We start from the raw sequence: 25,852 nt of genomic DNA on the forward strand, positions 1-25,852 counted from the left end.
TTTGTATATAGTGTAAATACATTTGTGTTACAGTGTTTATATATAATTTTATAGAATTTTGCTGATTATTTTACTCTACTTATATCATATTACCCTTGTATAAAATTTTGATAGGGGGTCTACATTTTACAAGCTTTGCTTTTTAGTAGGCCCCTCCACTTTTTTCATTTCATTGCTACGTTTCAATCCTGTGTGTTATGCATTTTTTTCAGTGTTAAAATGATTTATTATAAATGTACTTTGATGATTGTGGAATATGAATATATCAATAAATAAAAAAAATATATATATATACCATCCATCTTTCTTCCCGCTCGTTATCTCAATCCTCGGCAGCCCGGTAGTGTACGTTATCTTGTCCCTATTCTTTATTTTCCAATTTAGATTTTGGCTAATTCCATTCTGCCTTTATTTCCCGCTTTTGTTTGCCTTTTTGTCATCTTTAATTTATTTCCCTGTCTTACTAATCATGATAATGTATTATATCGGGGCGAATTGTTCTTTCTCACTTGTTCTCTTTTCCTTCCTTTTCCCGTTATCTTTCCATTTTCCCTTTTTTATGTTTTTTCTTAGCTTTCTTTTCCCTTTTCCTTTCCCCATCCCCTTTCCCCCTTTTTCTTTTCTTTCCTTTCGCTTTCCCTTTCTCCCTCCCTTTTTTCTTTTTCCCGTTTTTTTTATTTTCCCGGTGAGCTCCGCCAGGGGGGGGGGGGGCAGCTTGGATCTGCGCAGTAATAGCCACCGTCCCTTCTTTCTTTGTAATCGAAGTGGACAATGTCCGTCATCGATGCACCATTGCACAAAGTTTAAGGTCACCTGCAATTCAGACAGCTTACGGCGTCTACGTTACATCCATTCAGCTGTTCATACCAGCAACCATCATGGCCGTTACTCAAACCTTAATCGCCATCAAGCTCAAGAACCAGTCAAAGCGCTTTGAAGGTTCTAAATCGTATCACCTCGCCGCTAGTAGAGCCATCATCAAAATGATGCTCGTCGTCATCATCGCATACGTGGCCTGTTGGACGCCGAATCGATTGCTCTTCTTGCTAACTAGGCTTCTCCGTATTCGGACCGAGGTGAAAAGTCAGATTTCCGAGGCCTTCTTCATCCTTGCTGCTGTCAACTCCAGCATCAACCCAATCATCTATAGCATCCGTTACGAGGACTTCCGCAAGGCCGTAAAGGAATTGTTCACCGGACAGAAAGGCCAAAGCAAGGCGATGTTTGAAACTAGCGACAAAACTAAATCTAAGGATAACGGTACTGCTTAAAACCAATGCAACAAATCCCTTTGCACTAAAACACGGTAATTTTAGGGTAAAAAATGCAAATGCGATTCCCTTGGGCATACTTCAAGTACACCCCGACCCGTCGAAATGCACCTGGACTTCTTTGAAAATTCCAACTTTCAGTAATCAAGTTTAACCCTATCTCGAATTGTACCAGTATAATTTTATGTAGGATGAATGGCATAGTTTGACTCTTATACTAGCTAGTAGAGTGAAGGAAAGAAAAGCATGGATTTGATTGCTATAAACTGGGGCATAGATTGCTTAAAATCTATGTTTATTATCCAGGGTTTCTCTGTCGTACAGATAGATTTTAAGCAATCTATGCCCCAGTTTACTGCAATCCTCACAAAGTTTTACGACCAAGAAAAGAAAAAGGGAAAAGGAAAGGAAAAGGGAGTAATATGATATTTACTAAATATTATGTCAAATCTATCATAAGATTTGATTTTTGTATCAAAAGGGTCACATAAAAAATATCGATCGCTTCGCTTGGTAGCAGATTTTGATTTTTTTTTTGTCAAACATGCTATTTCTGCTCAACGAATTTCGTCACGAACATGGGCGGATCCAGGATTTCCCAAAGGGGGGGGGGGCACATTTTTCCGAGGAAAAAATTGACAAGCAAAAAAACAAAAACAAAACAAAGGTTTTAACCAAAAATTAAGGATATTTCGTCCCCGAAAAAATTTGACAAGCAATAAAAAAAGAAAAAACGAGGGGCACACTTCTATTTTAATGCCATTTTTACATTACACATTTTGATTTTCATTCTGCCCCCCCCCCCCATATTCGCCGGTGGGCACAAAATAGTTTGTAAATAATATCTAATAGAGCACCACAATTATTGATAATTTGCTAATTCAAAGTGTTATAAAGACATGATCACAATTTGGTGTTGTGTGGATATATATATATATATATATATATATATATATAATCATAAATGGTTTGGTAAATGCCGTAGAAATAAAATCGTAGATTTTAAAAGGAGCATAGCTCTCAAAAATGAAAGGTAAAGTCACACTCTTCGTCAGTGCCCATGATGTGACAAAAAAGAGAATTCAAAATCCGTTTCTGAAACAGTCGTGAAAAACACGTCTGTTCATATATATTATCTCGCTAATCTGGCTATTGTTGAGCAATTCACTCTATCTGTTGAATATCAAAACACTTATTTCTTTGTTCTTTGTACAGTTATTGATCAGGGGCGGTATTCTGAAAACGTTCTTATCTTAATTTTGTTCTTATCTACGTCACGTTCTCAAATTGGTATTCTGAAAACGTTCTTATCTTTTTCTTATCTTTTGTTCTTATCTTTTTCTTATCTTGCTTTCCATCGATGCTGAGCGCGTAAATTTATAATTCGCGCATATGATACAAAAGCGCGCTAAAAGATAAGAACAAAATAAAGATAAGTGGTATTCTGAAAACGTTCTTATCTTTTTTCTTTCTTATCTCTTTACGATATTTATGATAATATTTAAGATAGCTAGAGGGTTATCACATCTTACGCTGTCCGCCTTCTTTCTTGCTAAAAATCGATGGCCACTGGTTGTAACAAGTATTCCTCCCAACCTTTTTTTCATTCACCCTTTATTTTGCCTGTCTCTTTTTTCTATCCCTTTTTCTTTCTTTCTTTTTTCTTTATTTCTTTCTTTCGTCCTTCCTTTCGTTCTGTCTTTCTTTATTTCATTTAGGCCTATTGCTTTTCGCTTTTTCTTCCTTTCTATCTGTTTGTCTTTTTTCATTTCTTTCATTCTTCATTTTGTTTTATTCTTTTGAATCTTTTAACTTCTTCCTTATTTTTTTTTGCGTTATTTTATTTATTCTTTCTTTTTCTTCTTTTTTAATTGAATTTATTTCCGTTAAAAACAAATAACAATACATATAAAATTATACATGTGAATTGATAAATGAAAAACGGGAGGATGGCCCTGCTCAGCAACATCAATCATGGTGCTGCTGGTCTACCGAGGGGTCCTTCCTTTTTTATTTTCCCTTTCTGATTTTTTTCCTTTTTTTCTTTACTAAATTTTTTTTTCTTTCACCTTTTCTCTCTTTCTTTCTGTTTTTTTTTCCTTTCTTCCTTCACTTTATTTATTTTTGTAATCTTTTTATTTCTTCATTTTTTAGGGTAAATTATACTTCACTTTTTTCTTTCCATTAATCTTTCTTCGTTTTTTCATTCATTCTTCATTTTTCCTGCCTTTTTATTTTCCCTTTCTTTTTCTTTCCTTCTTTGAATTTTCCTTTCTTTTTATCTTTATTTAGTTTTCAATTTTGCTTTACTTTTCCTTTCATCTTTTATCTTCCCTCTCTTATCTCTTTCTTTCTCTCCATCTCTTTCTTTGTTTCATTTTCCCTTTTTCTCTCTTCGTTCACTTTTTACATATTTTTATTCCTTCCTTTTTTTACTTTCTTTCATTCGTTTTTTCTAACTTTTTTTGGTTCTTTATTCCTTCATTTTATCCCTTTTAATCTGTTTATTTTGTACTTTTTCGTTTTTTCCCCTTTAAGTTTTTTTTCCTATTCCTTATTTATTTCTCCTTCAATTTTATATTCCTCTTTTTATCATTGATTATCATTCTATGTATTCCTCCTTTTTTTTCTTGTATTCTTTCCTTTTTATTTCTTTTCATTTTTAAAATTTTCTTTAAAGTTCCTTTTGCTTGCTTTCTTTCGTTTACCTTTTCTTTCTTTCATTGTTTTCTGCATTGATCCTTTTATTTTTTTAAATTTCTGCTTCATTCTGACCCTTTTCTGTCTTCTTACTTACCTACTTACTTTACTTCTTTCTTCCTGTTTTATTCTTATTCGTAACTGCTTTCTTTACCTTTTTTCTTTACTTTCTGTCTTTCTTTATTTTGTGCACGTGTCTCGAAATAATAATCAGTCATTGCGTATAAAATGCCTATTTCGCGCAGTGCGCAAGAAACAGTGCACGCGCAGCGCCCATGATATTCTCTTCACATAAGGAACGCTTTTATTGGTTAAACTGCCAATATAAAGCGCATTTTTATTGGTAATATCTTAAAAATGGGCGTATTGAAGAAAAGAAGGAGGCAGTCCTTACAGAGATAAGAACGCGTTAAGAAGATTTTCAGAATACCGATTTGCAATGATTTTAGCGTCTTCTTATCTCATTGAGATAAGAACAAAGATAAGAACAAAGATAAGAACGTTTTCAGAATACCACCCCAGGACTGTATTGAATCTCAATTCAGTACACTTAAATGTAAACTGTTCCGATCCGAATTGACATTAATCAAAACAACATTTCCTTTGAGTATTAATATGAGTGTTAACCACGGGCACAGGAAGAATACTTGCTTCATGGCTTTGGATTTTTCACATAAATTTCCTTTTTTGCCTGCGCCAAGCTACAACATATCTATCATTGAGAGAGTTTTCGAACACGGAAAACAGATAATATACCATTCTTTCCAAAGAAGGTTTTTCTTCGCACCTTTTCCTATTTTTTATTGGGGGGGGGGGCGGGGATGGTGGGGGAAATGTATCCCCCCCCCTCCTTTGACAGGGGGCGACTCCTCGGATTTAATCATAATTATGTTTTTCACCATCACATAGCAATAAACAAAATGGCTGACAAAGAATACTTACACATACACATCCCCCAAAAAATATTTGAAAAACGCTGTTAAGAGTTTTTATGCACGCTATTCAAGCCCGTCACTCTAACAACAGGTTTTCTTTCCTTTTTAAGTTTTAAATGATTGTTTGAATTTCATTTCAAATTACCTTTTAGAAACTTTAAACAATAGTTGTTAGAATGACGGGCTATAACAGCGTGTTTACATTTTTAAATATCGTTTTTACAGTATCCTCACGGGGCTGATTAGTGAAAGTTTTCTATCTTATGATCCATGTCAGATGGGACTCTTGGTTATGTTCTTACGGACTTGGTGGGTCAGTGGTAGAGCGTATATGATTGAGAGGTCGTAGGTTCGATTCCCGGTCGAGTCAGCCCCCAAACATTAAAAATGGGACTTTCCGCCTTCTTGTCAGGCGCTCGACAAATAGAATGGTATTAACATTGTTATGCAGGGACCGCTGGGAGATCGGTTCATCAGAACTGACGTGGCTACCCTGGGTAAATAGAAATTGTTAATATTATTATTATCATCATTATTATCATTATTATTGTTATCATCATTATTATTATTATGATTATCTATTGTCATTATTATTATTACTAGTACTATTATTATTATTCATTAATGTTTTGTCAATATTAGCTGTTTGTGTATATTTTTGTGGTCTAAAAAAGAATGTTTCAACAGTCGTGTATATCAACTTAGTTATAAGGTGATTCGAAGAAACAAAGGAGGTGATTCGGTAAAGAGCAAAATGTAAGTATAAGAAAATTGCCCCTGAAGCTAGTAATGTCATTATTAGTGCGATGTTTGTTGTTTATCCTATGTATTCAAAACACTGTTTAAACGCTCTCGATATCAGCCGTTGTGTTGTTATTCAGCGAATGCGTTACAAAATCATACATAAAATTAAAATAAATACAAACATGATAATACGAATACGAATCAACTTTCAAGAGGGATTAAAAAAGTAGTACAAAAAATTGGAATAGGATAGGATAACAAACAAATAGAAATTTATACGTGAACAAGTGGAAGGATTTGTACCGATAAAGTTTAGGGTTAGGGTTACAGTACATTGTTTGCAATGTTGTGTAAAAATTAACCTCTCACAATAAAAAAAAAACCTGCACCGTATTCAAACTTTATGTGTATATAAAATATTTGCTTGATTTGAAGAATTGTCAGACATGCTTGTTTGCGATAATGATGATCATGATGATAAAGATGATGATGGAGATCATGATGATGGCGGTGGTGATGATGATGGAGGTGGTGATGGTGATGGAGGTGATGATGGTGGTGGTGATGATGGTGGTTGTGGTGATGGAGGTGGTGATGGTGGTGATGGTGGTGGTGGTGGTGGAGATGGTGGTATGGAGGTGGTGGTGATGGTGGTAATGGTGGTAATGGTCGTGGTGGTATAGAGTTGGTGGTTGTGGTGATGGAGGTGGTGATGATGATGGTGGTGATGGTGGTGGTGGTAATGGTGGTGGTGGTATAGAGTTTGTGGTGGTGGTGATGGCGGTGGAGGTGGTGATGGTGGTGAGGGAGGTGGTGATGGTGATGGTGGTGGTGGTGATGGAGGTGGTGGTGGTGGTAGAGGTTGTGTTGCACAGGTGGTGGTGGCAGAGAATGATGAAGATAATTATGATGGAAATGTAGAAAGGAAGTATAGGGGCACATATAGCGTCATAATAACCCCTATTATTCTAACCAATAGAAATAATTAATTTCAATACGATTCTAAAAATCAATCCAATTATAAACAAAAGAAATATGGATAATTATGAGATATGGATAATAAATTTATGGATTAATGTTGAAACAATACAAATGTGGATTAAATGTAAAAATAATATCAATATGAATTATATACTAGTATGTACGCTACTGGAAGAAGAAAAATAAATAGTTTGTGATAAAATTCTCCATCCGAGATGTGATAAAGTACAGGGATTTATCCCCCCCCCCCACCCCAACACAAATATGGAAGGGTGTGCATTGCAGACATTGACGGATGTAAAGAACTTCTGATAATTGTTTTCAAGATTATGCACAAAATTAGTTTAAAAAGTGGAAAATTTGTCCTCATGACCTCGGTTGTTTTATTGTAAGAACACAAAAAAATAGCGAAATCACGACACAGAAGATAATTAAACTAACCTTTGTGAGTTCACACGATGGTAGTTACCGAGTCACGATTCTTTTTTATTTTCTTGATTTCGCTCGCCGTAATTATTTTGATTCTTAAATCTTGATATGATAGGCCCTACATGTAAATTCCGAGTCAAGGCTCAGGATGAAGCAAAACATAACTCGGAATGATCATGAAGCGAGAGTGAAGAGCTCTTTGGCCCTAATTTCCCCTCTATTATTCTGACCAGTCAACTGATGTTGTCATGGTTTCAGGGCCCTGGGGATGATTTATTGAGCGGGGATGCTGAGGTAAAAAAAAAAAAAAAAAGGTTTCCCCTCCAAAATGTAAGTCGGTTTTTTCCCAGGTAATTTGACGAGCAAAAATAAAAGGGTTTCAACAAAAAATGTTGATCATTTTCCATACATTTCTCAGATTTTACACACCTACCAGAATTCCGGGGGGGGTGTTGCCTAAGGAAAATAATACACGCAGCATCCCTGGGAAAATATATGCACCCCCGCTTCCCAGGGCCATGCATGGTTTGTACCAATATACGATTTGGGGAATCTATAATTCATCAGGTCTTTTTTTATATATATATTTGTGTACCCATGTATATTGTTAAGTCATATATTTCAGCCATTTTGTGCAGGAGGCAGTATATAATTGTAGAGATTTTTATAACATATATATATACATATATATATATATATATATATATATATATACAGTGCGTGTCAAAAAAAGTTTACACTTTGAAAAAGCCCTGGGAATTTAAAAATATACAACATGTGGGTAATTTTTTCACATATATTCTTGGGTTTGGGTCTCATCTATCCAATGAAAGTAGAAGTTATGACAGAATGTTACACTTGAGTGAGCACTGTCCATTTTTGTAAAGCTCGCAGAAATCTGTTTGCGCAGAAATGCTTGTTTTCACGCTATGTCAAGGGGAAAGGACGAAATCAAACTTACCCTGCGAAACATTTCTCATACATTTCCCTTGCACTTTTAGTCAATTGACATAAATTGATACATTCAAGCATTTTGTAACAATTTTGCCACCCAAATTGAAATTTCAACACTTAGTAAGCACAAACCTTACCCTTTTTGTGCCAGCTGGATCTGAGGACATAACTGAATCTGAACAAAAGTTAATAGCAGACATATCCAGCATTTTTCACTATGTTTTTATCATTTAAAGTGGGTTTACATTTCATTTTTAATGTAATACTTGTTTCTCCACACTTTTCCCAAGCTTGACAATGATTAACAAAATAAAAATCAAGCCCAAGCCATTTCATGTAAATCACAGCTCAGTGTAAGGCAAATATCCTCACGATGGCCTCGGTGTGTGGGGAGTGGATGGGGCGCAATGCACTCTCTGAAGTGTTTTGGGCAAGGAAACAAGTTTAAAAAGGTAAAATATATCTTCAAATCAATTTTACTAGCTAAAATACACGTGTTCTTCATGATTAGGGTCTACTTTTATTCGCATAACTATTTCAAAGTTCTACGCAAATGATTTTTCACTAACTTTTCAAAAGTAAGTGGTGCTCACTCAAGCGGAAATATTTTTCGACATTTATATCGTCATTTGCTTAAATGGACCTGTACCAATTTTAAAATGTGGAAAAATCTTCAGGATATTACAAAAGTATTATTTTACAGGATTTTTTCTAAGTGTAAACTTTTTTTTGATACGCACTGTATATATATATATATATATATATACTTCGGGAATTCTATCCTTGTATAGAGTGCTCGATGTCCTTCACAGGAAGAGCTTTGAATAATAAACACAAGTTCACAAGGTTGACTGGAGGTTCATCAAATTTAATTGCAACTCTGAGTTTCACGCAACCTAAGTGAGGTGCGATCTTCAGGCAACTGATAAAACTTTTCAATACCATTGAACAATGCATGTCGCGATCGCGCGAAGCGCGTTACACCAAACACGCACATACTGGGCGCAGGAAACTAGGTAACCAGTGCGCGCTGAGGTTTTTATAATTTGAATGTTTTTCAAATGTTTTTCAAATAATCGATACTCCGCGATTAATCGATAATTAGATGAGATGCCATAGAATTGATAATAATGAAAGTGAAAATGAAAATTATGCCTATAAAGGCTGCATCACTAGTATTGGTGATGTCACTGCATTATACGATGTGCGTGCATGGTGATTACGGAAGATTGTCTTTGAAACACACATATATATACATATGTGTGTGTTTGTGTGCGCGTGTGAGAAATACATGTACAACAGCTTTGGCAACTCTTTTATTTAAATAATTATGTTGTGGAAGAAATGAATGAAGAGAACAAGGGTATATTCATCTTTGGGAAACTGATGATTTAAGCTACGCCTACCACTGTTCTCTTCATTCATTTCTTTCTCTCTCTCTCTCTGTATATATATATATATATATATATACAGATATATATATATATACATGTATATATATTTTTAGAAACATGAACATACGTTTTTTTCACAAGTGTTTCAGAAACATAATATACAAATAATACACATATACTTATATATATATAGAGAGAGAGAAAGAGTAGGCTCCGCATCTTTATCTTCAGGGGAAAAAATATAGTTATCACCAACAGCCAGTCAGAGGTCATTCAACTAAAGGTCTGGAATAATCTCAAAGTACAGACGAAGAACCCAAGAAAACCAACCGAGCATGACACTGAACCATCACAGCACGCCAACACAACCAAGCCAAGTCAGTCTCCCTGAAGATCGTCAAGGGCGGTAAATTATTACATTTTAGCAATCACTTTGCAGACGATTTCTATAACGCACAGAATCTTTCGTCAAAAGCCCTTCACAAATCAGCCACGCATAAATCTTCGTCACCATATTACAAAAAATATTCTGAGCGTTAAATTTTTCAGGTCTGAATGCATAAAATATCCAACAATTTTATCTTGCCCTCGCATGATTTATTTAAGCGGCCGATCCGGGAAAATGTAGATGAAGTCATCCCCCATATTGAAGAAAGCTTGATCTGCCCAGGGGAGTAACAGAACTGATCATGAACTAGAAAGGGTTCACTCTTTATCATTCGGAACCCCATCATAGAAAATCCTGGCTACGGCCCTGAACAGTCTGCAGGATACCATACTATGGTGAATTCGAACTGAAGTATACTGGAGTGCTTTCCATTATTTTTTTTTAATTCCTGAGCATTCTTGTAGAATTAATTAAACTTTTTCAGACCTATTGTAAAATTGATTTCAAGTAGGGGCAATTTATCTTTACCTCTACAAACATGCGCGCGACAAAAGTTTGTTGTTTGTTTAAGGGGGGAGTCAACACCCACAAAAACATTTGATTTGATTCGAATAGTGGGAAATGGCCAACGGACTGAATGTGATAAAGCACTTGGTCGGCTTTTATTTTTTCTTGTCTTCATAATCTTCAGGAGCGTGTCCACTCGACGCCGATAAATTAGACTGGGATTTCTGCAATATCTTAAATAACATGTAGGCATGCACTCTAAAAGCCCCCAAAGCTAATCTGGTCCCTAATCATGCTCCTCTCGGAATGAGAGGAGGGACCAATCATTTTGGAGTGGGCTTTGCATCTTTTGAGAGGGCATTATAGCTCCTTCTGGAGTGAAAATCTGTAAAAATATACACTGTTCACTCCAGAAGGAGCTATAATGCACTCTCAAAAAATGTAAATGCTACTCCAAATGACTGGTCCCTCATCTCACTCTGAGAGAAGTGTGATTATGGTTATGAATACGTTGCAAAGACGTCATAAAGACGTCATAGTCTACTATTAACGACGTCATAATCACGTCATTATACGTCAATATGACGACGTACGTCGGTGCAAATACTCGTCTTTAAGACGTCTTTTTACGACGTCAATATGACGTGATACACGTCGTAAAATGACTTAAATAAGACGTTTTTACCCAGTTTTTGCTATCAGGGTAGGGATTATTATCATATAGCTCTTTTACATTTAGAATGTAATACTAAAAGGATATCCACATTTGATTTGAAAAATGTCTAATTTGTTCCTTAAGACACTATTGCAACCTGTAGAACCTAGGCGTAAACAAATGTTTAATGTATTATTTATTCATTTATTACGTCTTATTTTACCAGGGTGACTCTGTCAGTGGTTCAAACACTGTTATACTTAGAGGCCCAATACACAATATGTATTTATTCACGTGTGTATACTACATGTACAGTATAGGCCTATTTTTAAGACGGTCAGAGTGGAGTTTTGGGCATCTGGTATTCAGGGAAACCTCATTATGAATCACATACCTCTTTCAAATTTGCTTCTTTTTTAAAGAGCTTCCCCTCGTCTGCCGGGTGCTCTCTCCCCTCGCTATGCCTGCCCGTCCGTCCACAACAAATTATGTGTTACATATACATTATTCATATTTACAGCCGCAGATGACCTTGCGACTTACCCGACTACTATAATAATAATAGGCATATAGCGCCATCTATCTAGAAATATTCTATTCCGAGGCGCGATGTTATTATTATTATTACCCTGGCTTTAGCTCGAGCTGCCTTTCAGCGCTCATGCATTCAAGGAATTAATAATAATAATAATAATGAATATAATCCTGCCGGGTACCCATTCACCTCACCTGGGTTGAGTGCAGCACAATGTGGATGAATTTCTTGCTGAAGGAAATTACGCCATGGCTGGGATTCGAACCCACGACCCTCTGTTTCAAAGTCAGAAGACTAATCCACTGGACCACAACCTCCACAACTATATAGTTAATAGCATACGGCAAAACATACTTTTCCCCTCTGATGAATTTTTAACTTTAATAACAATAATAACCGGGTCTGCTGTGTTTTTCTTCCTTGTCTTTTCTAGTAGTCCCCGTTCTATATACCACTCTTTGTTTTCGTCTTTGTGCAACTCTGTTACTTTATATAAGTTTTCATTTCCAGCCGCTTTCAATGATCATGCATTTATCACGACTTGACCTTTCTCTATTCATATAACTACAAATAACACTGTGGGATTATTTCCAACAAAGTTTTCGATAGACATGTTTCTAGGTTCCAATGGACACATCTCTTTTTCCGTAATAGTTTTCAGTAAAATATGATAGTCTTGAATGCCTTACATACGTGATGACGTAACGGATCCAGCCCCCCCCCCCCCCCCAGGAAAATATGTTGGAAAGGGCAAATAGTTCAAGCGAACAGTGGGTGAAAGAAAAATTTGGAATCCCTGTCGTTAGGGGATAGGAATGTTGATTGCACTAATGACATCCTTGGTCTGTCGAGAAAAAAATATCACTGAAAAGTGTCGTGACCTTTTACTTCATTTTTATTATCTGTGCTTTTCGGAAAATTTTGAATGAAAGTTGGCTCCTTGTTTCGGCCCCCCCCCCCCCCAGAACACTTGATCCGCCACAGTGGTGATGTAACAGTTTTAAACAGTCCCATCACTCGTGGAGTCTGTATTGATGTCAGTATCGAACATCGCTTTACTTCGAACCTTCCCTCCTGCAAACAGTACCTTGACAGCCTTGCGGAACTCCTGGTAACGGATGCTATAGATGATGGGGTTGATGCTGGAGTTGACGGCAGCAAGAACAACGAAGCCCTGGGAAATCCGACTTGAGGTTTTTGACTGAATACGGAACAAGGTTGTGATCAACAGAAAGAAGCGGTTGGGTGTCCAACAAACAATGTACGCAATGATAACGATGAACATCATCTTGATGACTGCTCTGCTGGCGGCGACATGGTACGATTTAGAACATTCGAAGCGCATTGACTGGGCTTTGAGCTTGATGGCGATTAGGGTTTGAGTTACGACCATGATGACTGCCGGAATGACCAACTGGACGATTGTAGCATAGAAAGCGAATGCCTTCTTAAAGACAGGCGATCTCCTAATTATGCATCGGCGATTGACTTTGTCCACATCAGTTACAAAGGCAGAAGGGATGCAGACCAACATAGATAAGATCCATAAACTGACAACCACCTCTGATACTCGCCGTCTGGTCAAGATCCTGTTGAAGTAGATCGGGTGCGTGACCGCGATGTAGCGCTCAACAGAGATGGCAGTCAGCACGAACCCTGACATATAGGCCCACACCCACATGTACATTGGCAACTAGACCATTCTGCAGTAGACCTGTCCGATCCAAGATACAGGAACTGTTTTAGCGTACGGTACAGCAAAGCGAAGTAGTCCAACCGAGGTCAAGAGATCCGCCACAGCAAGTGCGCCTATGAGGGTATCGGTCGATCGGCTCTTAGCACGCCGCTGAAAGAGAACAGTGATTACCAAAAGGTTTCCGATGATGCCGATGACTCCAACAACTAGTTCTGAGATCACAACCCATGTCCAGCGAATCGGAAACCAAGACCATGCAGCAATCCTGACGACGTTATCACCGACGTAATCAGAACTCCTCGTTGTTTCTTCGTCAAGTTCATCAAGCAGCATTTGATTCAGATCACTTACGAAAACCTCGTTGTCATCTTCAAGCGTGAACCCTTTGGTCGCATCAGGATCCTCCGAAGAGTTGGCGCGAGACCCTAAACTCTCTGTGACCGTGCCCAGTGCAGTGGACGTCATCATGGTCATGGAAACAATGTCGGGTGGTTCCAGATCCAGACATATGCCTATTGTAAAGTTGAGAAAAATACAAAGCAGTTGCACCATCCTTGTCAGATCCATTGCCAATATCCCAACAAACTGTTACCAAAGCAGAACCTAAGAGTGGGAGAGTGAGAGAAAGATAGATTGGCATATATATGTTTATTGTATATATTAGAGCGAGAAAGAGGAGAAATGTCGAAGTTAAACATTTTTAAAACATCTTTTTAAAATAATCTAGGAACCGATTGCATTGCAGCGTTGTAATTTAAGGTGAAAAATAAAATTGAAAGGAATTAGATTAATCAGCGGTCCCTTTCTACCCCAGTTTTGTAAATTATGCCAATTTTTTTCTATGGCTAATTTTTAGCTATAGGAACGTTGGTCTGACATCAATTATTTGGTAATAGTTCGTTAACTTATCTTCCTCATTTTATGATGAGTTACAAACAATTATGTGAAAATTTATCAATTGCTGGGCCAAAATAACTCGGCCGCACTGAAAGAGGGCGAGGTTGCCTCAAATGGTTGTCTCAATGTGTTTGTTCGTAGAGTTCGGCGCGGACTCCACGATCCGACTGCGATCCTACTGAGTTTCGGTTTCAGCGACCACTGAATTGGAGTGTTGGAAGCACGTAAATACTAGGTCCAACATCAACAAAAGGCTCTAAAATAATTGATAATGTGGTCTCAATTGCTGGTGTGCTGTTTGAAACAAAAAAGTTCAACTGATTTGTTATAGGAATAATGAATCTATCAATTTCAAATTTGCATCGTAATTATTTGCAATTGATTGCATTTACTTTCTTGCAACACCCAATTAATCTCGTTTTATCATAACGACTATCACTGGCAGTCAGGTGTTGACTATCTCAAACTTTCACAGGATCTTAAGAAGAACTACATAAATTTCATTGGTTGCTTATTATATTAAAAACTGCGTTGACTTTATCTTCTTGGTTCGATAATTATATCGATAGGAAAAATTCTTAGCTGGAGCTTTGATACAGTACACGTATGGGAGAAAGTATACAAATGTGTGAAATTATACATGACTTGTACAACAGCTTTGGCAACTCTTTTTACACATTTGTATTCTTTCTCCCATACGTGAACTGTATCAAAGCAATAGCTTTGATCCAGCTGAGGCATGGCGGCTTGTCATTGTTCAATACTCACCTACACCCGACAAAGGAAATAATAATTGGTATAGTGTCAAAAATCTGTCTATCTGACGGTCAATCGATCGGGGTCGCCCTAGCCACTAACCCGTCTCCATGTTCTAGAGGTTAAGGCACCGGCGTTCAAAGCTGGGGCCCGGGTTCGATTCCCGGCAGAGACATTTTTCGGCATCACCATTTTTTCCAAAAGGGCAGATGGCTCTGGGGAACCTTGATTTGAGCTATGCCTATACCTTGTACTTTTCATCCATTTCTTTCACAAAATATTTGAATAAAAGAGTTGCCAAAGCTGTTGTACATGTATAATATCACACATTTTCAAATAGATATATACTTGAAATATCCATACATGTTTAATGGGTAATTGTTTTCATTACTTTTTGTTATCCCAAATAACACTGAGATTGATAATTGACAATAATGAAAAAGCAACTTACCTACGGTGTGTGTATCACAGGGATCAAGTTGTCGAGAGGTTAAGAAAAAAAAAACCGAAATATTCGAAGGTGGTTTCCTCAGTGTCAAAATCCCATCTTCGCCGATGTGTCCGTCTTTTTATCATCTCTGGGGAGCATTTTTTCCTACTAATGTCAAGGTTTTTCCCGATTCCACATCATGCGTCTCATTTTCGATTGACTAACGTAAATGCGCATGCGCTTGGCATTGATGCACGGTCATTGAGTCATTTTGTGTTGAAGGACATGACAACTACTATGGTAACAGGGCTCAGCAGCGAACCACAATCAAGGTTCCCAATGGCAGTTGCCATAGTGACGAAGTTACCATAGCTGTCCGTCTTTATGAAACCGGTCCTAGATAAACCAGGGGGTCGGTCGTTTCATAAAGCTGTTCGTTAAGTTAAGAGCGACTTTAACGACTGGTGATCCTTTCTTACGTACTAATCCATCACCAATAGGCGATTCCATGCTAGAAAAAATCAACCATTTTCACAACATTTTTCAACCTGCTGTCCAAACGAACGAAGAACTTCAATTTGCTTTGTGGTACTAGTAATATTAAAGTACTACTGCATGGGGAGACATGCACAAAACTGACAACCAACAAAAATATGTTGTCCATAGGTGAATTAGAGCTTAAAATGTTGCGTGTCGTACGGGACATTTCTCCGTCCCGTTCGACACACAACATTTTCACCTAAAATTTACCCATGATCATTTTTTTGTGTGTTGGTTATTAGTTTTTCACCTGACTACCACACTAGCTTTATCATTGACAAAAAAGAATATTTTATTGCTCAAGCATTCGGCTAGGAAACTAGAAATTGTTGTCAAAATGTCCCGTACGACACGTATCATGGTATGGAATCGCCCCAATTTACCACACTGACAGGATCACCAGTCGTTCTTAAAGTCGCTCTTAACTTAAGAACAGCTTTATGAAACTCTTACCAGGAAGTTTGCAGAAAATAGAGCAGCTTCTAGCGAGTGAAAATAAAAACCCAGAAGGGAAGATGGTATCTCGGAAATAAAGAAAGTTTCTGAATCTGTCATATCCTTAGATGCTTTTAAAATTCCTTTTTTAATAATTTTTATGTGCATTCTTTTTTGTTTAACATCTATGAATTGATCGTACGGAGAAAGAAGTGCTTTTATGTTATTCTGGCAGATCTCTAACGAATTATTAATGCTTGGCATATTTCCAGCTGCATTGCAAATTTATGCCCTTGATATTTTAAGAAATATACGAAGGGTTGTTCTGATGAAATTTTATCAAGTATGGAAAAAAAAGTGTGCACAAAAATATTTTATTTCTTAGGCCTCTTCCATGAATTACGATTGCATGACTGAGTGTAAATAAGTTGGTAGACGCGGAAATTTTCTTCAATGAAAGAAATCAAAGAAACCGCGTAAATAATAGAAAATGATAGGCAACATCAATTCAACCTCTTTTTTTGTTTCGTTCTTTTTCTTCTATCTCTTCTTCGTTGCTTTATGTTTAATCAACACAAATCTTCATTTTGTATGATTTTTATCGCTCTCTTCCAGCCTGTTTCTAAGTATTTTTCTCGAGGACAGTGGGAACTTAAATTCAACTATACCTTTTTTTTCTAATGCCGAGTCCATTGATTGCTATTACTATCTATTTTCTATATGAAAGGAAATTTAATTTTACTTAACTTCATTCGGCCTTTATTCGCACAATGGTTGTTTGCCCTTTTTTATCAGTTCATACCATCTCATGTCAAAAATATTTCCTCCTTGTAAATACTGACGTGTTTTCATCCTGCGTCTGTTATTTCTAACGTTATTATTTTCTTATGTTGTGCGTGCATATTTCTTCACTCATTTGTAATTTTATTTTTCTGAATGAATAATTCCCATGCCGCGTAAAATGTGGTTGAAGTGAACAGTATTTGAAATTCAAAGGGAGGCAGTTTTTTTTTTACCTAGACTGTCTCATAGCGGTTGCGTAATAAGCCAGAAATTTAGAAGGGCCACAACATGGCGTATGGGACAAAACCTCCATTTTTAAATAAAAGAGTTGCGACGAGCTAAGTGAGCAAGCCATCAATTTGACATTTGCCAAATGAAAATCTACTGTTGTAATATATTTTGACAAAAAGAGAATAACATTTCAGCTGGAAACTTTCTTTCATTTTTTTTTCATTTTCTATCCTTGGTGGTGGATTTTTTTTTGTCATTATCATTATTATTATTATTTTTTTTTGGGGGGGGGGGAGTGAGGTCGATTGCAACCAAAAATTAATTACCTTTACTAATTACCTTTAATTACCCGTCTAGATGCTTGTTACAACCACGATTTGGATTTACCTAGATCCGATTTTAATTTGAGTCATTTAATGAAAATCAAGAATATGATTTAGTACACAAGAAATTAAGAAGTCATCTTACGCAAATAAAGTCGTGCATAAAATCTTGCGTAACTTATGCCTATGAACAACTGTGAAACGTGACCCTGGTAATATTTGAAAGTCAAAACCACCCGCATCTTGCTTCATTATGATTTGAATGAATTTATAAAATTAAACAAAAGTGAACAAAATGACAATTTAATCGTAATCGTATCGTAGTTTTTTTTTTTTTTTTTTTTTTTTTTGGGGGGGGGGCTTTGCTTCAGAAAATACATTGAAATGAATTGAATTGAATCTATTTCATACTTCATAAAATATGTAACTAAACATAATACAAGAAATACATTTGATTACATTATTATTATTATTATTATTATTATTGTTATTTGTTTGGCGTCACCTGTGCCTGGGAGGCGAAAAGCGAACTGAATCACTATGACCCGCAGGTCTCTCCTCCCGATATAACTGATTAGGGGAATGCAGGTGGACCACTACACCGGGGTTTCCCCCTACTCTTATACGAATAGTGCAGTGGGTTCTTAACGTGCAAAGGTGGTTACTCTCCTCTACACGGGGCCTCCATTTAACGTCCTATCCGAGGGACGGAGTGTTTTCCATTGTAACATAGCCTGCATCTATGAAACATAAAGAATACAGAAGATTATGTCAATGGCAGTAAATAAAAGTGAAATATGAATGAACCTGCATAAAAAAGCAGAGCTTGTAATGTCTGCAGGTTCCTTAAAACAATTATGAAATTAGCAATCATGGAGAGATTATAAAGAAAAGCCCAAGATTAGCGTATAGAGAAATCGCGGGGTAAAAAAATGAATGGGAAAGAGGACAATTAACATGATTAATGCACAGCATTGGTGGTGTGCAAATGAGGGAGAGTATGATGCCATATAGGCCTACTCTCTATTTTATTTTGTATTTTGCTACATGACTAAGAAATAGTCGAACATTTCTTACGAGGAGCCAACCCCCACATTAATAGAGGACAATATCGAATGTGTTCAAATCAGGGGCGGGTCCAGGACTTTTCGAAAGGGGGGGGGCGGCACATTTGACAAGGAAAAAAAGGGGTTTCAACCAACCAAAAATTAAGGGGATTTCGTCCACAAATAAATTTGACAAGCATAAAAAAAAGGGTTTCAACCAAAATTTATTGGGATTTCGTCCACGAAAAAATTTGACAAGCAAAAAAAAAAGGTCTTCACTTTCGAAAGGGGGTGGGGGGCACGGGCCGGCTGTAATAATTCATTCAATTGATCAGAGAATTGTTAGTTTTGTTTATTCGTACGATGTTGTTTAAGCTTGGTTAGTGTACATTGAAATGATTGAATATGAGCATGCTCTTCCCATGGCTTGGTGCTAATAGTGTATGCATCATGTTCTAGGAAGGGCATTCTCCGTTATACCAGAATGGAGATGAAATAAGTTCGGGAATTAATTATTGACTGGCAAAAGAATTGGGGTTATTTTAGAGATCCTGTTGCTATATTTCCAAACAAAGTGAGGCGGTCGACGTGTCAATTGATGGTCAGTTTTGAAATGTGAGATATATTTTTCTGTCTACTGGGTGTAAACATTCAACTTAATCCTTATTTCATAAGATTTTTCATAAGATTTCAGAATAAACTGTAGTAGGGTTTGAAGCTAACATTGAGACTTGGAATATCTTACTGTGTAATGTTCTAAATCATCGTACGAATACCTATGTTCAAATCTGTAACTATGCTATCATCCTTCTTAGAATAAAAGCGAATTTAATATCTAGTCGTAATGACGTCATAGCAATCGTACGATTGGCTACGATTTGAAACTAATTTGGCCTTTACTCCGAAACAAAGGCTTGCAATCTTTAAAAATGATTATATTAGTATTCTTTCAATTAATTTTAAACCTCAAATAAAATGATATGTTCCATTCACATTTTCAGAAAATGAGAAAAATGCGATTTAACCCAAAATCGGATCGCAAACTGTGCGGTGGCCTTTATACAGGGGCGTAATGAGCCAAAATTTTGACTGGGCCAGATGTTGAATGTGGGGCAAAACTTCTAAAAAAGGTGCGAGAAAGAAAAAATAGAGCAGTGATTTTTTTTCACCTTTTTTTTCAATACAAATATTGAATTTTATGATAGGCTTTGATGTAATATTTAGAAAATATTATCATATTTTACCCCCTTTTCATTCATTTTCTTTGTTTTTCTCCCTCCTTTTCTTGATCGTGATTTGTGATTTTTTTCTAGTCCTTTGCCACCTACTCCCCATCAGTACGCCAATGATGGGAAATAATTATAGGTGTGACACCTATATCTAACATATTTTGCTTCCGTTTTGAATATAGGTGGCAGCAGACCGATGCCCGGTATTTCAATGATTCACTGCAGGGTTCATATATGGGAGCAAGACGTGCCAAATGTTTCATCCGATAATTCTCTGTTTATCCGACAGTTATAACATAACAATAGTCACACATAACAAGAAACTTTGAAGTTTAAATTTACTAGAACCGCCCAATAGGGTAAAGAGCCAAAATTTTGAGGGGCCAGATATGGCGTATCGTATCGGGCTAAGATGATAAAAATTAATCGCTATATCAATGTTGCATATTATTATTGCTATCAATATTACTATTACCATAGCTCAATCGGTAGAGTGGGGGTTTCGTATTCCAGTGACCCGGGTTCGATTCCCAAGTGGTGCGCTAGTGCCCTTTGGTAGGGCAGTTGAATCCTCATCACCAAGTACCTCGGAGAGGGCCCTAAGCCGTCGGTCCTATTGTTACTTGTTTACAGGCATTCTTGATTTCTTGGCAATCAGGTAAACAATCACTACCATTTGCCAAATTATGCCATTGTTACATTTGCAGTGTACTAACTCTTTGTGTTAAAATTGACACCAGTCGGTGACCCTATATACAGAACCACACATTGATCATGGGGTGTTAAAATCACACCCTATATTGAGTGTTAGAGTAAAATTCAAAAAGTGTTGTATTAACATCCATGGGTGTTGAACTAACACAACAGATTCAACACCGAAGTAGAATGTCCGGTATATTAGGCCTAATCTAGTAATCACCATAGTTTCTTAATATATTGCAACTAATGTACACTCCAAAAACGCCGGGGTTAATTTAACACCAGCCTAGTATCTATGTCGTTCAACACCAGAGAGGTGTTGAATTAACACCGGTTTGGCGTTAAGCTAACACCAATTTGGCACTTTTTAGGCAACACCAATTCGTGTTAAACTAATATAGGTTTGATTCTTAACTGGTGTTGTTTCAACACTCCTCTCTTGCATGTGGAGCGATATAGATACCAGGCTGGTGTAAAATTAACACGGGTGTTTTTGCAGTGTAACGACTTTGCTATCATTTGTATTATTTACAGATGACACAAAAATATGTTGTTCGCACAATAGCTCAGAAACTTTAGTAAATGCAAAAAAATAGTAATGAATCGTCAAAACTATGATTTTGGTTTAAGTGTAATTACTTTCTCTTTATACATGTATAGATAAAAACAAAGCACTCAAATTCACACGATGACTCAAAAATATGTTGTTCGCACAATAGCTCAGAAACTTTAGTAAATGCAAAAAATAGTAATGAATCGTCAAAACTATCATTGTAGTTTAAGTGTAATTACTTTCTCTTTATACATGTATAGATAAAAACAAAGCACCCAAATTCACACGACATATCGCTGTATTTTCTTACAATATAACAATCCTTACAATATAACAATCGATGATAACATGTCTCGAAAAGGAAAAACAGACCCCCAAAAATTGTTATGTCACAACAGACGGAAAATGATTGAAATTTGAAGGAGCATATAACTATCTTGAAACGTAGGCGTATATTTAAAAAAAAAAACACATAATTTTGCAAACTGCCCTGCTCATAATTATATACGTCATAGTGAAATTATGGGTGACGTGTGCAAAAACTTAAGTTAATACAGTATATACTCAACACAAAAAGCAATTGGAATGTGTACTGACTCGTAGATCCGTTATTCAATAAAGTAAAGACTCTAAAAGTCTTTGACAGATTTGAATTCACTTCACCGATTACTGCTTATGTTCAAGTGAATAAAATGATTCCAACGTCATTCTACCATTTTTTATACCATAAATAGATTTATTTCTTCAGATCCTGCCGTGAATCTTTCAGTTTTCATCTCGTCAAACCAAAATTGCTTATAGCCAGGCGCGGATCCAGGGGGGGGGGGGGCACAGGGGGCATGTGCCCCTCCCCCCCCCTTTGAAAAGCAAAATTAAAAAATTTTAATGTAAAAATGCCATTAAAACGGAGGTAAAGACCTTTTTTTTTTTGCTTGTCAATTTTTTTTTGCTAAGAAATATCCTTTATTTCTTTATTTGTGGTTGAAAACCTTTTTTTTTTTTTTTGCTTGCTTGTCAATTTTTTTTCGGGCACGAAATATCATTAATTTGTGGTTGAAAACCTTTTTGGGGGGGCTTGTCAAATTTTCCTCCGAAAAAATTGCCCCCCCCCCCCCCCCCTCTTGGAAAATCCTGGATCCGCCCCTGCTTATAGCGCAGAGATCCATAAGACACAATGTTCCTAATCTTCAGAACTCTCTCCCAATCTTTCAAACAATGTTCCTCCCTTACTCGACCAACGCTAAATGCATGGTAGTATCATAAGAATATTTGAAGTAAAATTTATGTGTCAATGTTCCAACTTATCATAAAACAATTCCTCATTCGATTTAATCATCACAAGTGCCACCACCACGGCTATCATCATCTCCACCGCCTTCATCTTCACCATTGTCATCATCATCTTCATCCGTATTATATTCAATTTCAGTACACAAAATTATGTATCCAATTAATTAAATTATCATTTCATTTAAGTTTAAGTCTATAATGACATTATGCACACCAAGTGAATAAATAATGTGGGCGCGAATCATGTGCATAAATTTTCGAGACACTGACCTGTAATAGGACATTTTAGTGACTAAATTCCACGAAATTAATTACATGTAATATGATACGTATCTCACTAATCAAATAATGCCAGCACATAGCGCGAGTGAAAATTTGTGATATGCTGACGCGAAAATGGGACATTTAAATCTATCCTGAACGAGATTTTATCTCACGTAACAAAATAATGAAAGCTCGAAGCACGAGCAGAAATACATTCTTTATGTAAACTTTAAAACGATATATTTCAAATAAAATTTAATGCTTTTGAACAGGACATGCGCCTTTAAGGAAAATTGTGCGAGCGCGAAGCGGTAGCGGATTTCTATTTCATATACTGATCAAAAGTTTTTATTAAAAATTGTCACTTCCCTTAGTTCATTCACTTTTCTTCCTCCTCTTATCTTTTTGTTTTCTTTCCACTTCTCCCCCCCCCCCCCACACCTTGGCCGTTAATAGGAGGCCATGATCACTCAGCTTCTCCTGGATCCGCCAATTAAAAATGCATTGCAATGAAGGGACTATTAGATGTACGCGAGTGATCGTAACGACCGAGCAAAAATATGTTTCTATTTGAAACTAAATAATTTTGAAGACACAACAGGATGTAAAATGAGACAAAGGGGTGAAAGGCCGATTGAGTGCGATTCTAAGCAGTACCATCGTTCGTAGAGGCTGTGTTGATATCAGTATCGAACATCGCTTTACCTCGTACTTTGCCGCCGACGAACAAATCCCTGACGGCCTGGCGGAACTCCTGGTAACGGATGCTGTAGATGAGCGGATTGATGCTGGAATTGATGGCAGCTAGAACAACGAAGCCCTCGGAAATCCTTCTTTTCGTCATGGTTTGAATACGGAACAACGTTGTGATTAAAAGGAGAAATCGATTTGGTGTCCAACAAATAATATAGGCAATGATGACAGTGAGCATCATTTTGATGACTGCCCTGCTGGCGGCAAGGTGATACGACTTAGAACCTTCAAAACGCTTCGACTGGGCATTGAGCTTGATGGCAATTAAGGTTTGGGTGACGGCCATGATGATGGCTGGTATGAACAACTGAACAATTGTCACGTAAAAAGCGTACACCGTCTGAACATCAGGTGACAGTCTCTTAAGTATGCATCGACGATTAACCTGATCGACACCGGTTATAAAGACAGAAGGAATACAGGCCACTACTGCGCAGATCCATATGCTGACAACCACTTCAGATACTCGCCGTCTGGTCAAGATCCTGTTGAAGTAGATCGGGTGGGTGACCGCGATGTAACGCTCAACAGAGATGGCAGTCAGCACGAATCCTGACATGTAGGCCCACACCCACATGTAGAGAGGTGACCAGATGATTCTGCAGTAGATGTGTCCAAGCCAGGATACCGGGACGGTTCTAGCATGTGGTATAGCAAATCGAAGCAACCCAGCCGAAGTCAGGAGATCCGCCACAGCAAGTGCGCCTATGAGAGTATCAGTAGATCGGCTATTAGCTCTCCGCTGAAAAAGAACAGTGATTACCAAGAGGTTTCCAATGATGCCGATGACTCCAACAACCAGCTGTCCAATTGCGGCCCATGTCCAACGAACTGGAAACCAAGACCACGGACCTGTATTTTCTAAACCTGTACTACCAGAAACAGAGTGTATTGTAGTGATGTACCATTCTTCATCAAGTTCTTCTTGTTGCGTGTAGTCATGATCGCCAACATCTGGTGTGAACCCTCCAGTTACATCAAGATCTTGAGAAGAGACAGTGGGTGTCCCCGACCTCTCCACATTCCACTTGACCATACCCGGCGTCGAGGACGGCGTGGAGACAGCATTAGACGTTTCTGGATTCATCACTAACATGGCTAAGCTTAGAGATAGACACGGTAGGTACAAAGACTTAGACAGTTCCATAGTCCACATGACAAGTGTTACTGTTGCACTACCTGGGAAAAAAGACAAATCAAGAATTGCAATAAAATTCACTGCTTCTAGACACTATTAAATAATTGCATTTCTGTGTGGAAAGTATGAAACCAAAAACGCAAAACAATGCCTTATTATCAGGAAAACGAAAAATAACATGATATTGAAAATACTTTCTTTCAACGTTTTCCATTATTAAAGGGAATTGAGCAGGATACTATTCCACTACCATGATCTGAAACCCCGATCCATCCCGATTATAAGATCGGCGAAGGGCGGGAAAGGAGTCGTTGAACGTTGTGAAGACGGGGCAACAGCGGGCATAAAATTCAGATCGGCGAGATCGGCAAAAATTTTTGAACATGTTCAAAATTGAATCGTGGGGAAAGCGGGAAAAACGTAAGCAACACGGCGCGCAGTCGTATGATGAGCGTAAACAGGTCTTTACGGGCGTACTTACAAGCGGCACGCGGACGTAGTGAACCCCCCCCCCCCCCGTTCCTTTGGAAAACTTATGATACTGCAAATTATTTTTCGTTGACCCCAGTAAAGTGACTCATTTATCCCCGATCCTACCCGATCTAAAGGTTTCTCAAATCCTTATCGTAGCAACAGCGGCAGAGTCGAACGGGGGCTATAATTATAACCCTGTTCCAATATGCCGATAGTACGCCATGCCGGAAAGACCTGGGGGGCATTTCGTGAAAGGACTTGTCAGACCAGACGTTTTATCCAACAAGTACTGTTTTATCCGACGGTTACTATGGAAACAGTGACTCTCAGCCAATCATAATCAAGGAAAGTTGTCAGACCTGACAACTTGTCGGATGAAAATGTTGATGAAACGCCCCCCAGATTATACGCTCATTCCACGACGGCGCGCCGTGTTGCTTACGTTTTCCCACGATTCAATTAAAAATGGGTGTTTTCTGATCGGGAAGATCGGCATGAAATTTTGAACGATTCAAAATGGGCGTTTTCTGATCTTGAGGATCGGCATGAAATTTTGAACATGTTAATTTCTTTTAAATTATTTTTCATTCAATTGAGAAAAAATGAGATGGCTACCCTTGTGTCATACCTCCTGTGGCATGGCCGATTCTACCTATGTTTTATTTGCTGTTCCAGGCTTTGTTGGTGAAATAATGGTCCGTAATGCGTATTATTCATTTTTTTTTCAACCCCGGCCTATGCAGTAATGTTTATTTTAACGAAATTTCTCCATTCTAATCTCATTTCTGACCATGCGTACGCGAGTGTTAATTTCATGGGCGT

The 25,852-nt window shown here is 37.5% G+C and overlaps 3 protein-coding genes across 3 annotated transcripts; 1 reads left to right on the forward strand and 2 right to left on the reverse strand.

The window, feature by feature from the left end:
- The first annotated feature begins 878 nt into the window (after positions 1-878).
- On the forward strand, positions 879-1,271 carry LOC129281511 (sphingosine 1-phosphate receptor 3-like). Its single transcript, XM_054917443.2, has one exon. It carries the CDS (start codon positions 879-881, stop codon positions 1,269-1,271), a length of 393 nt encoding a protein of 130 aa, XP_054773418.2.
- Positions 1,272-12,493: 11,222 nt separating this feature from the next.
- On the reverse strand, positions 12,494-13,409 carry LOC129281510 (D(2) dopamine receptor A-like). Its single transcript, XM_054917442.2, has one exon. It carries the CDS (start codon positions 13,178-13,180, stop codon positions 12,494-12,496), a length of 687 nt encoding a protein of 228 aa, XP_054773417.2. The 5' UTR covers positions 13,181-13,409.
- Positions 13,410-23,120: 9,711 nt separating this feature from the next.
- Positions 23,121-24,591, reverse strand: LOC129281516 (somatostatin receptor type 5-like). The gene has a single exon (XM_054917446.2). The coding sequence runs from the start codon at positions 24,572-24,574 to the stop codon at positions 23,312-23,314; it is 1,263 nt and encodes a 420-aa protein (XP_054773421.2). The 5' UTR covers positions 24,575-24,591; the 3' UTR covers positions 23,121-23,311.
- Between the last annotated feature and the right edge of the window lie 1,261 nt (positions 24,592-25,852).

This window comes from Lytechinus pictus, chromosome 18 (assembly GCF_037042905.1).
Source record: "Lytechinus pictus isolate F3 Inbred chromosome 18, Lp3.0, whole genome shotgun sequence".
In the NCBI taxonomy this organism is placed as follows: Eukaryota; Metazoa; Echinodermata; class Echinoidea; order Temnopleuroida; family Toxopneustidae; genus Lytechinus; species Lytechinus pictus.